General features: G+C 38.7%; 1 protein-coding gene across 4 annotated transcripts in view; it reads right to left on the reverse strand.

The window, feature by feature from the left end:
- Positions 1-14,283, reverse strand: part of nrp2a (neuropilin 2a) — a 125,310-nt gene that overhangs the window by 75,403 nt on the left and 35,624 nt on the right. For all 4 annotated transcript variants that reach the window (XM_051702163.1, XM_051702164.1, XM_051702161.1 and 1 more), the window contains one exon: positions 8,109-8,290. In XM_051702163.1, coding sequence (XP_051558123.1) covers positions 8,109-8,290 — 182 coding nt within the window. The remainder of the gene's footprint in view (positions 1-8,108; positions 8,291-14,283) is intronic.

The raw sequence follows: 14,283 nt of genomic DNA on the forward strand, positions 1-14,283 counted from the left end.
CAATGTGTGTGTTTAAAAGCAGACGTGGGGGGGTGAGTATGTATGCATGAGTGCCCATCTTTTTGTGACTGCCTATTACTTCATGGTTATAAGCACACCAAAAACAGCGTCGTCTTCCTCCCGGAATGAGCCCCCCGCTGCGATACAGTGTCTGCGGCCTGCCTGTCACTGCAGTCGACCATTGGGTAATGACGGAGGCGTGGCAGTGAAAGGGTTAGTTGCTGGGCAGAAACCCAGGTGCCATGAGGGCTTATGCTCAAGTGAGTGATCCGGCCACAGGACGAATGAGGGATTTCCCCCTTCAACAGTCTGTCGTTCATCCAACTCTCTCAGTCTGACCTCTCGTGGGATGTAAATGTCTGTGTTCACTCACTCACTTTCATTCGTACCAGTCAGTCGAAATCACCTTGAGGTCGGTGGAACTCTGGCAAGCAGGGCCTAGCCGACATTACAATATTACTTGTCTCAGATCCATCCCAACATGTTAATTCACCACAGGAATAAGAAAACAAGAAGTGTGACAATAAAATAAAACACATCGAACTGTAAAATTGAATGAATAAATAGAATATTATTCCTCTGCTATGGTGTAGAATAAATGGCAGGTTGGCAGTTGGATCTCTCAGAAGTTTTAACAAATTTGACAAATTACAAATGGCACTTCTCTTCATTTTTAAGATTAGCCATGGTTTATTATTGTCTTGCTAGGATTTTGTAAGATTTAATGGTGTTATTAATAGATTACCTATGCTTTCAATTGAAAAGTGCTGCAGAGTGACTGTTATTAGCTATTTTAGACTGTTAAGTGCCTAATATGTGACATAATTTGAAAGCGGAGACTTTTTTGTACCTTGAGTCTCTTGAGCCATAAAAAAGCAATAACGTTTCTAAACATGTTTATATTTGTAATTGTCCTAAAGAATTTTTGTGAAACCAACAGAACCACCCCTAAAGTCCTCCTTGGAGACCCCCCCAGACGAAGATCTCCCACCTTTGCCGCCCCGTTTCTTTGGCCCAGTTTAGTCATGCCAGATTGTTGCCCCCAATGGCACGTGCAACAAAACAACCCCTTCTGCCCCAGTCACATGATTTTGATGCTGTTGCCACGGTTACTGCAGGAAGACTTCCCGCTGAGCAGCCTTCGGGCCCATCGCTGCTGCTGCCGCCATCTGAGTGCACTCACAGGAAGAGTTAGAAGAACTGATTAGGGCCAGAGGTCTCTGTCGCTCTTGGTGACGCTTGTCCCGCCCCCCACCTCTGGTGGTGAAGCGGTCTGGAGGCTATCCTGGTCGCCCGCTGGAATTTACTGCCACTTTTAACAGTTGCTTTGAATCGGTTGCTGTCTGTCTCTCTTTATAGCTGTCTCTCTTGCTCTTCTCCTATAAAATGCTCCATTTTAAAGCCTTCAGCTCTAACTACCTACCCTGCCTTCTTGTTAAAGCAACCAAACCCACAGGATAGAAATTGCTTTCTACTTGATAGCAAGATGACATGGAGAGCAAATAGAGACTTGAAAGTCTTCTACATTGCTGAGATCACTTCTAAAACTCTAGAGGAACATGTTGTTGCTTTGAGCAAAACAAAAACTGAGCAGCCAAAAACTAAAAAATACAATCAAGGAGTGTTAGTCAGCCGTAATGGCTATAAGAGACGCTGTACATAACAATGCAATTGCATGTTACTCCAGGGTCATTTAGAGACCAGCGTGGGTTTACTGTGTGATCATGAGTGAGAGTTTGGTTTTCTCAGTCTCAGTAATGACTAAAACGTAAAAACATCTGTGGAAAGTGTTCACCAAAGATCATTATCTCTGTGACGCCTCTCCGTATACAGAGACATAAACTTCGGGACTCACCCACGCTTACACTTTCCCACATTCCAGTGATTGCGCCGTTTCGTGTAAACAACAGTTCCCTCAAAGATGAACTTTTTCTCACTTTTGGCAGTCGGGATGCAAACCTGTAAACTCTGGTTTGCGCCCTAAAACCTGTCATTTAAAAATAAATTATTTTGTGGAATGCAGGAAGAGGGAATAGTCAATCATTTGGGTTTATTGTAGAAAGAGATGTCTTGAAAACATGCAGATCTCAAGTTTTTTAGTGCTAGTACAAAAAAAGTACACTAGTTTTGCAATTTCTGTGTATTTTATCATAGTTGTGCTGCCACAGAGAATTTTGGGGAATGTAGTTGAACTGCACAAGCCTGTCTTCTCATAAACCCTCTAAATGAGTAGTAATTTCAAGCAAGCTTCATAAAAAGTGCACAAAATGCGTACAAACTAAATTTCAGTCAGCTGTAACAAATATAACCAGGCCCAAAGAGAATCTACACCTGGAAAACTCGCAGATTTTCGCAGAATTGTTCTACACATTCTCCACCCGTTGTGGCTTCATTTATGAAATATTTTGACTAATCTCATAATGATCATAGTGACCAAAAAGAATGTACAGTAGTCCTCACTGGTCCATTTAACACATTTTACCATGTTGAAATAAATTCTGCAAATTTCCCCAAAAATGAGCACAAAAAATGTGACAAGAAGTCCTAATGATAACTTATTATGTACCAATTGGCTTCCAGCATGACTCTTTAATTGACATGCCCCCAACTCAAAATTCAGAGAGACTACAACATTGTTGTGATGTTAATGTAGGCTCATCTCATACAATTATTTGACATTTGTCCTTATGCAACACAACCTACAAAACACAAAAATCACACAGTAAACAGAAACATGTTACCACTATGTTTTCCATGCTATCTCTTCTACACCCACACATGGTTATATTAGTATCCCAAAGAGAAAAGGCACAGCACATCTTTATTAAAAGATGCTCTTCAGCTGTTTCTGTATACCGTGTCAAATGAGATTGTGGGGCTATAGCACGTGAGTAATGCTACTGGAGTTAGAAACTGTAACTGCGGTAACTACCTGAGGGCATCGATGATGATTTCAGCAATTACAGAGGTGAGATGAAGGCTTAAATAACTCTGCTGTTATTCACACCAGCTACAATGAAGCCAGAGCGCTTATGATACCAGGTTAATCGTCCCTGTTGCAAAACAACATTAAATGCTACACTCCCATGAGTGTAAGGCGAGTGCCATATTATTGGAAGCATATTCAATGCAGTCACTAACCTAACAGAAACACGTTAATATACTTATTTTTGCAAAATTGTTTTTACAATTCTCAGTGTTGGGTGTAATTGGATTACAAAGAAATTAGTTACAGTAATCTAATTACTTTTAGGCAACAAAAAAAGTAGTGTAACACATTACATTTTAAATTCTTATGATCAGATTATAGTTACTGACTTCAAAGAAAGTAATTACTTTTAAGTACATTACTTGGGTTACAAATATTTAAAAAAAATATTCATGTGTAATACATAAATAAAATGGGAATTCTTCTGTTCATATGTACATCTGTTTTCTTATCTGTGGCAGCTGAAGGGTGTGCAACAATGAACAAGGAGAAAATAGACATTATTTTGAATTTGTTGAGTGAAAAAACAATGTTTGTGACAAGTGTAAGAAAGTAACTTAAACGTAAAGTAATTAGTAATGTAATATTTTTCAATGAAGTAATCAGTAAAGTAATCAGATTATAATTTTAGAGAAGTGGTTAGTAATTTGTGGTGGATAATTTTTTTTTTGTAATTTACCCAACACTGACATTTCTCATTAAGTATCGCAGCAGCATCCTGGTGAAATGAACACTAGAGGCACTAAAACAACAATGACTTTTATTCCCTTTTACACAAATAATGAGAAAAACGGTACATTTATAAGCTTGTTCAGGCACAATCTAATTTTGCAGTAGCTCAATTGATTGAGCATTGCATTTGCGGTGAAAAGGACTAGAGATCACACGATTCGACACATGATTCGAAAGTAGCTGGGTTTCCAACAAAATGTTTCACATTATAATGCACATTTCTGCAAATTCAACTAAAGAAAATGCTAAACATTGCACGTTTCTATGAACTATAAATGCACATTATCTTGAGGGAGACAGCTGAACAACCTCTTTGCTTTGGGTAGAGTTGTATTTGCTGTAATAAAGCAATAGTACATTTATGTTATTAAATAATAGGAGACGTCACAGAATAAGTGCAATAGCTCACATAATGAGGGCTCAAATGGCTATCCCCATTCGCTGACAGCCTCCATATACCTGGGAGCGCCCGTGCTCAAAAGAGTTCTGGTGAATTGTGAGGACCCACTTTAACAAAGATCTGTGGGTGAAGCACTTTCGTCTAACAAGGGGTACATATGAAGAATGTGTGCCATGGTCGGGCCTTTCGTTGAGCCACTCACGTAAAGCTCTTGCAGACCTATACCATCCGACGAGCACATTGCCATCACGCTTTAGAAGTTGTTGGTGAGTCCTTCGGTGTCAGCAAGACCACCGTGCAAATGGTCATGACACGTCATTGTTCATGCAAATAAGCCGTTTCCATCATTTTAATGAGCATTTTAACTAATGCGAAACTCTACAAAATCCACCTCCTCCTGGCGCATTAAATGTTATGCTAATTTTGAGAGTTTATTCGCATATCATATCATAGCATTTTCAAAATGTGCATGAAAATATTTGGGTGGAAACGCAGCTGTCATGGAAGCACCAAAAAAAAATTACATAGCTGTTTGAGCAATTGTGTTTTTCAACTCACATTTGCTTTGTATGACATTATCGGTTAGGTATATGTTTAAGGTTTAGGGTAGGGAGTTAGGTTATGTTAATTTAAAACTCGATAGAGCATTAACCTTCAAAACCACCAATCTCATCTGGGAGAAAAATGTTTTAGTACCAAATACTTCCCCCTCTCAGCTTTTGCGATACGTTGAGCCGTGTAATAATTTTTGCTTCTACTATCTCGATTTTCTTTTCATATTATCAAGCTCAGAATATAATAGAGACCTGGGAGTGGGCTCTTATGACTAAGCAACCACCTAGCAACCACCAAGAACACCCTTGCAACCACCTAGCAATGCCCTAGCAACTATTTTCATGCGGAAACAATGCTAATACTTTCTTCAGAAAAAGGGAAAATCTCAATTTCTGATGTGTTGCGCCAAAAGGCTTGACTAGCGTGCCCCTAGCAAGTATGTACTTCAAGCGGCATATCACTACTACAGTAAAATCCCTACAGACAACTACAAGGTCCATACAGGGCACAAATTGCCAGTGCACTCGAGTCAGTTCTCTCTAAACTCCATAATTCCCCAAGGACAAGAGATCAGAGTCCAATTAAGAGGGCATTCCTGGCATGCACATGGAGGGATGAAAAGAGTTAAGCATCACCCCCTCCCTTCTTTCCTCTAAACTCCGTTTATTTTATTTTATTCTCTCCCTTGATGTTTAATTGGTCTGGGAGTGTTTCGGAAACTTTGAGGGAACATTCAGAAGCGTGTCTGACGGCCTTGCAGCGGGATGGAGAGGCCGTGACCTTCTGAAACTGCAAGTTAAAGGTTGCAGGAGGTTATTCTGCTAACGAGATTTACAGCGTAACCAGAGTGCCTCAAAAATCAGCACGATGAACCACCTAAGCTGCTTGTGACCCTCAAAAATCCTTCTCCAATCAGCCATCAATCAATGGGCGAGACAGGGTGTACACTTCACACAAACATCCAGACCACTAACTGACGAAAGCAAACAGCTAAAGGAAATGTGTTGCTTGTCTCTACATCTGGAGAGATGATGACCAAAAGATCATGTCTTATGTAAAGAGTGCCAAAAATTACTCAAGAAATATTGCTTTGTTGAAAGCATGACTTGGTCTTACAAAGCATCAATACAAATTGTATTTAGTGTTATTTCGAAATGCATAATTCAAACATTTATAAAATTAAAAAAAAAATAATAATAAATTAAAAAAAACTGTCCACACCAGATGCCAACGTTTACCGCGACAGTTTAAAGTCGGGGGGTTGTGCGAGGTGTTGTGCGAGCTGCCAGGCAATCGTCTATGTTCCGCAACTGCTATCGGGTCACTGAATGACGTATAACATGCGAAGAAGGGCAGCCAGTGGAGTTTCTGGTGCCCCCTATAGTAAGATGGTGCCCCCCATGGAGTTGGTTCCCTATGCAGACTGGGTAATATGCATATAGGGAGAGGCGGTACTGTGAATAAATGAACATGGAAAAAGTTCCAAATAGACATTACAAACTGTATTAATAGTAGGAGAAAAACCTGTAAGAAAAACCTTCTTTATCTGTAAAACCTCTTCTTACAACAGGAAGTACACAAGACAAAAAAGTCTTGTTTACTTCCTGTTGGGATCCTGATTAGCAACATTGTCAATGATCCCCAAGAGATTGCCCAATTAGAAATGGGTTTTAATCATTGGTGACAAAGTAGGGAAGAATTGTTTTACATTTTTGTGGCAATATGTACATTCATAACCAGCAATTTTTGCAAATAGACTCCAATTAGATAAGACCAATATATTTTAAAGGAATATTCCAGTTTCAATACAAGTAAAGCTCAATCGACAGCATTTGTGGTATAATGTTGACTAACATAAAAAAATTATTTTGACTCGTCCCACCTTCTCTTTAAAAAAAATTATATGGAGTGGTGGTGGTGTAGTGGACTAAAGTGCTGAACTGGTAAGTGGAAGGTTGTTGGTTCAATCCCCACAGCCACCACCACTGTGTCCTTGAGCAAGGCACTTAACTCCAGGTTGCTCCAGAGGGACTGTCCCTGTAATCAGGGCACTGTAAGTTGCTTTGGATAAAAGCATCAGCCAATTTATGTAAATGTAATGTAAAAAAAACTTACAATGGAAGTGAATGGGGCCAATCCATTTTAAAAGTATAGCCACAAGATGTAAACAACATGTGTGATAACATGATTTTAGCAATAAAATTGCCTACTTTCCATTTCTGTGTAAAGTTATAGCCAATTTTACAACTTCGTTGCCATGACGATGTTATGTCAACAAACCCTAAAACCCTATGACTGTAAAAATTACAATTTAAACAACTTTACAGCTCAAATAATAAATCAGTTTTAACAGAAGAATTAATGTAAGTGCTTTTATAAAATTATAAGCTTCACATTTCTGCCTTTAAACCTCCAAAAATTGGCCCCATTCACATCCATTGGAAGTGCCTCACTGTAACCTCTACTATTGCTTCTTTTTTTCTTTTTATATGAAAAGGAGGAAAGAGTCAAAGTTATTTTTGTGGTAATCAACATTATGCCACAAAGACTTTTGATTGAGCCTAACTTATTTTAAACCCGAAATATTCCTTTAATTGTATTTCTACCACATTTGTTCATTTTGAATCATTTATTTCACAGTTCATGATGAGGACAAATCATAGGAATGCAGGAAAATTGTCACATTTCACTTGAAATCGCAAAAAAAAAAAAAAAAAAAAAAAAAAAAACTTGAATGATACCAAATTACACAAACATAAGAAACAAAAATATTGGCCTTTTTCTTTAAGGACAGTAAAAATTACATATCATGTCAACTGCCAGCATTCTTATGGTAAAAAAACAAAGTATTATTTAATAGCCAGATATCGAAAACATCACAAGCTTGCTTTTGTGTAACGGTCCAAATTTATTTAAAGATTAAATGTGTAATATATGCATCACTGTGGAATTGCAAAAATATTAACTGTTTTCAACCAGATTTTAGAAAACTCCCCCCGTCTTCCATTGGTTGAACAAACAGAAAGTCCCCAAATCCACAGCATTGGTTGAGTTAATGTTGCCATGTCGGGATGGACAGGCCTCTCAAACAAATAGGAATGTTGGAACGTATAGGTCAAATCAACAGACGAATGTCTTACTTATAGCTGACTCTGCATATTCAGCTGGGATTTAACATAAATAAATAAAAATTATCATAATAATTATACACAACAGCTTTAAATGTAGAACGAATAAAAATGAATAGCAAAAAATTCTGATGGACAGCAATGTAGTTTTGCAGGTGTCCCATGTAGACAAAGTCTGGAAAAAGTCTAAAAGTGTTATATGGAATGCTTGAGTTTTTCATTGTCAAACACTGAATTATTAACAGCAGAATTCTTCCTTGAATAAAAGTGCTCCTCAAGTCTTCTTAGGATAGCGCTCACTCACCGGTCTTGTAGATTTCGTAGCGCAGGGAGAAGCCGGCACCCTGGTGTGCATAATCAGATACGAACTTGATGTGGATGACGGGACCGGAGGAAATGATGGCAGGGGGAGCGATGTTACTGCAGTGCTTTCCCAGCAGGTCAGCAGACTCTGAATTCCCATCTCGGATCTCTATGAAGTCATACCTGTAAAGAAGGAAACAGTCTGTTTTCTGATTGGTTATTTAGGGCATCAGCATGCTTCCATCTGAAGCACGAGCCTGAAACTGGGACATCAACATAGGAAGAAACCTTCAACAAATCAGTGTTGCTACACTCAAAAGATGAGTCCCTTTCAAGGCAAATCAGTCAACTTGGCGGCCATCTTTGGAACGCTCCCAGGTAGCTATTTGTTTATGGATACAAGATGCATAAAAGTACAGCTCCTATCTACATGAATAGAGAAGGACAGAAATCTCGAAAACAGCTGGTCATGATTACGATCAAATAACATATTTCAAATCAACAGTAAAACCTGAAAACAATGGCATCATAAATTATGCTTCTTTTTCTTTTTTTTTTTTTTAGCCCAGATCACGCTAAAAAAATGCTTTTTTCTCAGCTGGCCAGCTAATGTGCATGCACTTTTTCTAGATGACTGACAGGCGATGTCTGTACAGTACCTAAAAGGTGATTGACTCTTTTACCTGTAAGGCGGGACTTCCTTTTCTACATCCGCCATATGGGGAGTACGCCAATTTCTCCCTTTCATTTTAATAGAAGTGCTTCGTCTTGGGCTAAACAGTCTCTGGAGTAGGGTAGATGTTTTCAGTCAGTGCAGGAAACAACAAAAGTGAGACCTCTTTCTTATCTCAGTATTTTCTCCAAGACACCAATGAGATTAAAATGAAGAACGAATGGAGACTTTTGATGAATTCTCTTGCTTCTCAGATTTTTCTACTTAGAAAAAGACCTCAGAAGAGATTTTGATATTGTCCAACACACTCTCACGGCGAAATCGTCAGGATTCGAACGACATTTCTAAATTTGGCTAATTCGTATGATATCGTGCGACTGCACTCGTTTGAATTCCTATGACTTTCACTGCAGCCAATGACGTCGCTGGACATAGTTTCCATCTAATACGCGACAATTACTTGCTTCTGTCACACACAACAGTTTCCTATCATGTTTATACACTCTACTGATTGGTTAAGTTTAGATAAGGGGTTTGGGTAAGGGCATAATATTAATAAGTATGCCCTTAACGCCTCGTGCGCGGAACTCGCGCTTACTTCTGCATTAGACATCCGGGAATTTGCACATGATGAGTCATACGAGTTTATGCGAACAACATCGTGCGAGACCACATGAAATAGCCAACTCGTAAATTATGTACGAATTTTCATGAGATCGGGTCGCAATGTCGCAAAACGTCTGTAATCAATTGTCAGAGATTTCGATATTACCTCAGATATTTCTCATCAAATTCTTCCAAGACCAAATTATAAGCTACCCACATTAATTTTATGGCTCTAAACACATACATCAACAATTGTCTAACTTTTGTCTATTTTTCTTATTCCCAAGGAATTTAGACAAAGTAGATGCTTAAATTAAATATAACCAAGAACTTAATTTTATCACTCTGTTCTCTTATTGCCAACACTTTTTTTTTCATTTGTGTCATGTTTATTAGAAATATCAAATACAAAGTTGACACTTAAACATAACTAAGATCCCCATTAAGTCTTCTGGGCTATAAAAGAGCAACCTTTGAGCAAACATTAGCAATAAAAAAGTAAAGGATCAAATACATTCAATCCGCTCTGCTGCATAAAATAGCTAATTGTGATAGAACTGCTAGAAAAACAGACAAGAGTTGTTTTAATTTGAGCTGGTATCACCTTTGACCCTTAGCGGACTGCTGCCTTTTCACAACAAACACACATTTGTTTCATGTCACTTCAGAGGCAGACTTAAGGAACCAAGACAATGGCCACCTGTCCTGCCAAAATAATCCTTTAATGTGTGTTGCCATCTTTTGCCAAAATACTTCACACAATGTCTAAATGAGGCAAAAGACTCCCAGAAATTTGAACGGTTGTCTGCATGAGTGCTTTCTTCTAATAAACCAGGCCATAACATGAGTCAGGCTTCTTCTAACACCTCAGGAATGTTGCCCCATTTAACCCCCAAATGAAACCAAGATTCTTGTAAACACAAGAAATCATTCCCAACCAAATTGCTCCAGAGCACAACATGCTAACCAAACTTTCTCTTAGAGAATAAAGTAGAAAGAAACTTTTTAAAAGTGGTCCGGTTTTTGTAGGAGACAAATTAGATACTACAAATTACTGGAAATTTAGGTTTAACTTAGAGTTACACTCTAAAAGTTTCAATTAAAAAGGGAAAGCGAAAGAACTGATGTCTGATTCGCAAATAAATCATTCTTTTGAACCAGTTGTCTTTACTGATTTGATCAAATTGATTTACAAAGAATTTGGAGTAGACTCAACTCAATATTTAATAGGTTTCATTTTCCAGGAAAGTTACTATAACATGTTTTTTTTTTTAACTCCAGTCGCAGAAATGCACAAGTTGTTGTACCACTTTCCATTGCCCTTTTAGCAGATAGGGTGTTTAAACAGAGTGGACAACTTCAAATTGCATCTAAACGCCACTATAGGTAGAATAGAATACTTCCAAAGAAATGATTAAGGAAACTGTTTATTATTGTAATGGTTATATTGCACATTTCTGCATATTATTTTCATGTTTAATAAAGAATATTTTATCCCGATCATTGTTAAATCCTCATTTTTCATTCTCCCTCAAAGCAAGTAATATTTTGGTTATGAATGTTTAAATTAATAACATAATAGCAAAGTGAAAATAGTACATCATAACTCAGGCACTGCAGATGAATGTCTCAGAGTGATCACAGGCAAATCAGGTAACCTCAAACCATGAGATTTATCTGGCATAAGAGCAGTGCCGAAACAGCACTAGAACTAGGCGGTCGCCTAGGGTGCCACCTGCTGGGAGGGCACCAAAGAGGAGCCCCCCCCCAGAATGGTCTGAAACAGTACTGATTCACATACATTTTTTCTCTGCAAGTTTCTTGGAATTTTCAGTTTCAACCACAGATGTCGCTAGAGACCAAAGTTCCAATTCAATTTAATGAATAGGACTTCCCAATGCTACTTTACTAGTTACTTTTAGTTTATAAGAAGAACATCTACATGAACCGGGAAAGGTCACACCCACACTAAAACGAGTTTGTTTGTAAAAACACTGATTTTGATACGTTTCCGCCTCTTATCCACACTGGAATGGTGCTTTCGAAAAAGCTCTCCATAACCGCATACTTTGTAAAACAATCACGATAGGAAACTGAAAACTGGAGTTTTTAAACAGATTTTTGAGGGAATGGCCAAATACGCATATCTGAAAACCACATAAATTAACACCAAATGCTTCTGTGGACACCTTAGAACCCTATAGAGAAAACTATGGTTCTTGATAAGTAGTTTCTTTGCTAAACCTAAGGTGCTATGGAAAATGTTTATTTTTAGATGCTTGCCTTAGAAATTGGTATGCAAATTTGGAGGTAAAATATTTAATTTAAGAGTTAAGGTAAAGGTAAAGATAAAGATTAGCTTTCAGTTACTACACTGATGTCAATGAATGTGTCCAAGCTTTACCTACAAAAACAGAAAAGAATGAAGGCGATTTGCCTTTTTTAACCTTTCCACCCTGTTGGCACTGAGTTATCCATGTTTGAGATGCATAACTGCTGGCTCCACGTCACTCAAGGAGTGTGTGTGTGCAAACCTGACACGGCCCGGGCCCCTCAGAATGACACAGAGAGGCAGGTGTCTCTGACTCGTCACTGGTCTGGACCCCCCTGACCGACCGCACACTTGGAGACTTCAGGTACAGCGGTGTATATTTAGACCTGAGACATCTCAGCTACACACACATGCGCAAACACACGTACACATCAATGCACAGAATCTGAAATGCTTAAAGGAATAGTTCACCAAAAAATTTACAAATTCTGTTATTGTATACAAACCCTTGTGTCATTCTAGACCTTATTTTTCCTTTAAACACAAAAGCAAAACTTTGTGCAGAATCTTTACTCAGCTATGTCGTTACAAAGACAGTATAGGTATGGTGAATTTGTCTGTAAATCCCCCACCCCCCAAAAAAAAAAAGAAAAAAAAAAAACAACACCGTAAAAAGTACCATGAAGGTACTTCTACACTGTTTTCCGAGACCCCTGAAGTCATATGATAAGTGATAATTCAATCAAAACTGGATGCGGCGCAACAGTTTGAATATGGAGAATGCAATTTCAGAGATTTGGTAGAGGGTAAAATTTCTAGTGAATAACAAATAACGACAGTCTGTTCCTCACATAAAGGTATGGCTTTGAGCAACTTGGAATGTAGCACATTAGTCGTATGGACTACTTTTCTGATGCATTTATTGTGCTTTTATGGTGTTTTTTGTCTCTTTTTTTGGAGCCTGACAGATGTGATTACTATGAATGTTTTATGGTAAAGAGCTGTGTAAAGATACTTCGAAAATTCTCCTTTGGTGTTCCATGAAAATGGTAAAAACAAACAGGTTTTGAATGACATGAGAGTGGATTAATAATGACAGAATTTTCATTTTTGGGTGAACTATTCCATTTAACAAAATATCAGAGTGCATGAGACATGCACAATTTTATAGTCTATGTTGTATAGAGATATTGGTCTGAACAAACAAATGTGATCAAAGGTGAAACCTTCCTTGTTCATATGAACTTCAACTTTCTTTTTTTTAAAACTCTCTGTTTTAGACTCTATCTCACCTCAAACACTAGAAAAGTGGGGATAAAGGCTTGTAAACTGTGTGCAAGTGTAATTAGGTTGTAATTGATTTTGGAAGGGCTCTTGGCTCCTGAATTAGCAGTGACAAGTGAGTGTGTCAAATGCAGATATTGACCGCCTCTAGACACCTCCATTTGGCTCTGATGAACATTTTGAGATTTACTTGAGAGAGAAAACAAACCAGGATACACAATGACCAAAGAAATGCATGGATCACAGATTTATATCTATAAAACTATAAAAAATAAAGCCTTAAATTAAGTGTTCGTGGGTAGGCTAAATCTCATGAAACCTGTCGAGAATATGTCACATGGTACAGTGATATATTTATCGGGTTTATTTGATTACATTTGTATACCATGATACTATAATTTGTTCAATATATATATATATATATATATATATATATATATATATATATATATATACACTATATTGCCAAAAGTATTCACTCATCTGCCTTTAGACGCATATGAACTTAAGTGACATCCCATTCTTAATCCATAGGGTTTAATATGACGTCGGCCCACCCTTTGCAGCTATAACAGCTTCAACTCTTCTGGGAAGGCTTTCCACAAGGTTTAGGAGTGTGTTTATGGGAATTTTTGACCATTCTTCCAGAAGCGCATTTGTGAGGTCAGACACTGATGTTGGACGAGAAGGCCTGGCTCGCAGTCTTCGCTCTAATTCATCCCAAAGGTGCTCTATCGGGTTGAGGTCAGGACTCTGTGCAGGCCAGTCAAGTTCTTCCACACCAAACTCGCTCATCCATGTCTTTATGGACCTTGCTTTGTGCACTGGTGCGCAGTCATGTTGGAACAGGAAGGGGCCATCCCTAAACTGTTCCCACAAAGTTGGGAGCATGGAATTGTCCAAAATCTCTTGGTATGCTGAAGCATTCAGAGTTCCTTTCACTGGAACTAAGGGGCCAAGCCCAGCTCCTGAAAAACAACCACACACCATAATCCCCCCTCCACCAAAGTCAGACAAGTACCGTTCTCCTGGCAACCGCCAAACCCAGACTCGTCCATCAGATTGCCAGATGGAGAAGCGTGATTCGTCACTCCAGAGAACGCGTCTCCACTGCTCTAGAGTCCAGTGGCGGCGTGCTTTACACCACTGCATCCGACGCTTTGCATTGCACTTGGTGATGTATGGCTTGGATGCAGATGCTCGGCCATGGAAACCCATTCCATGAAGCTCTCTACGCACTGTTCTTGAGCTAATCTGAAGGCCACATGAACTTTGGAGGTCTGTAGTGATTGACTCTGCAGAAAGTTGGCGACCTCTGTGCACTATGCGCCTCAGCGTCCG

Source organism: Myxocyprinus asiaticus, chromosome 7, assembly GCF_019703515.2.
Source record: "Myxocyprinus asiaticus isolate MX2 ecotype Aquarium Trade chromosome 7, UBuf_Myxa_2, whole genome shotgun sequence".
Taxonomy (NCBI): domain Eukaryota; kingdom Metazoa; phylum Chordata; class Actinopteri; order Cypriniformes; family Catostomidae; genus Myxocyprinus; species Myxocyprinus asiaticus.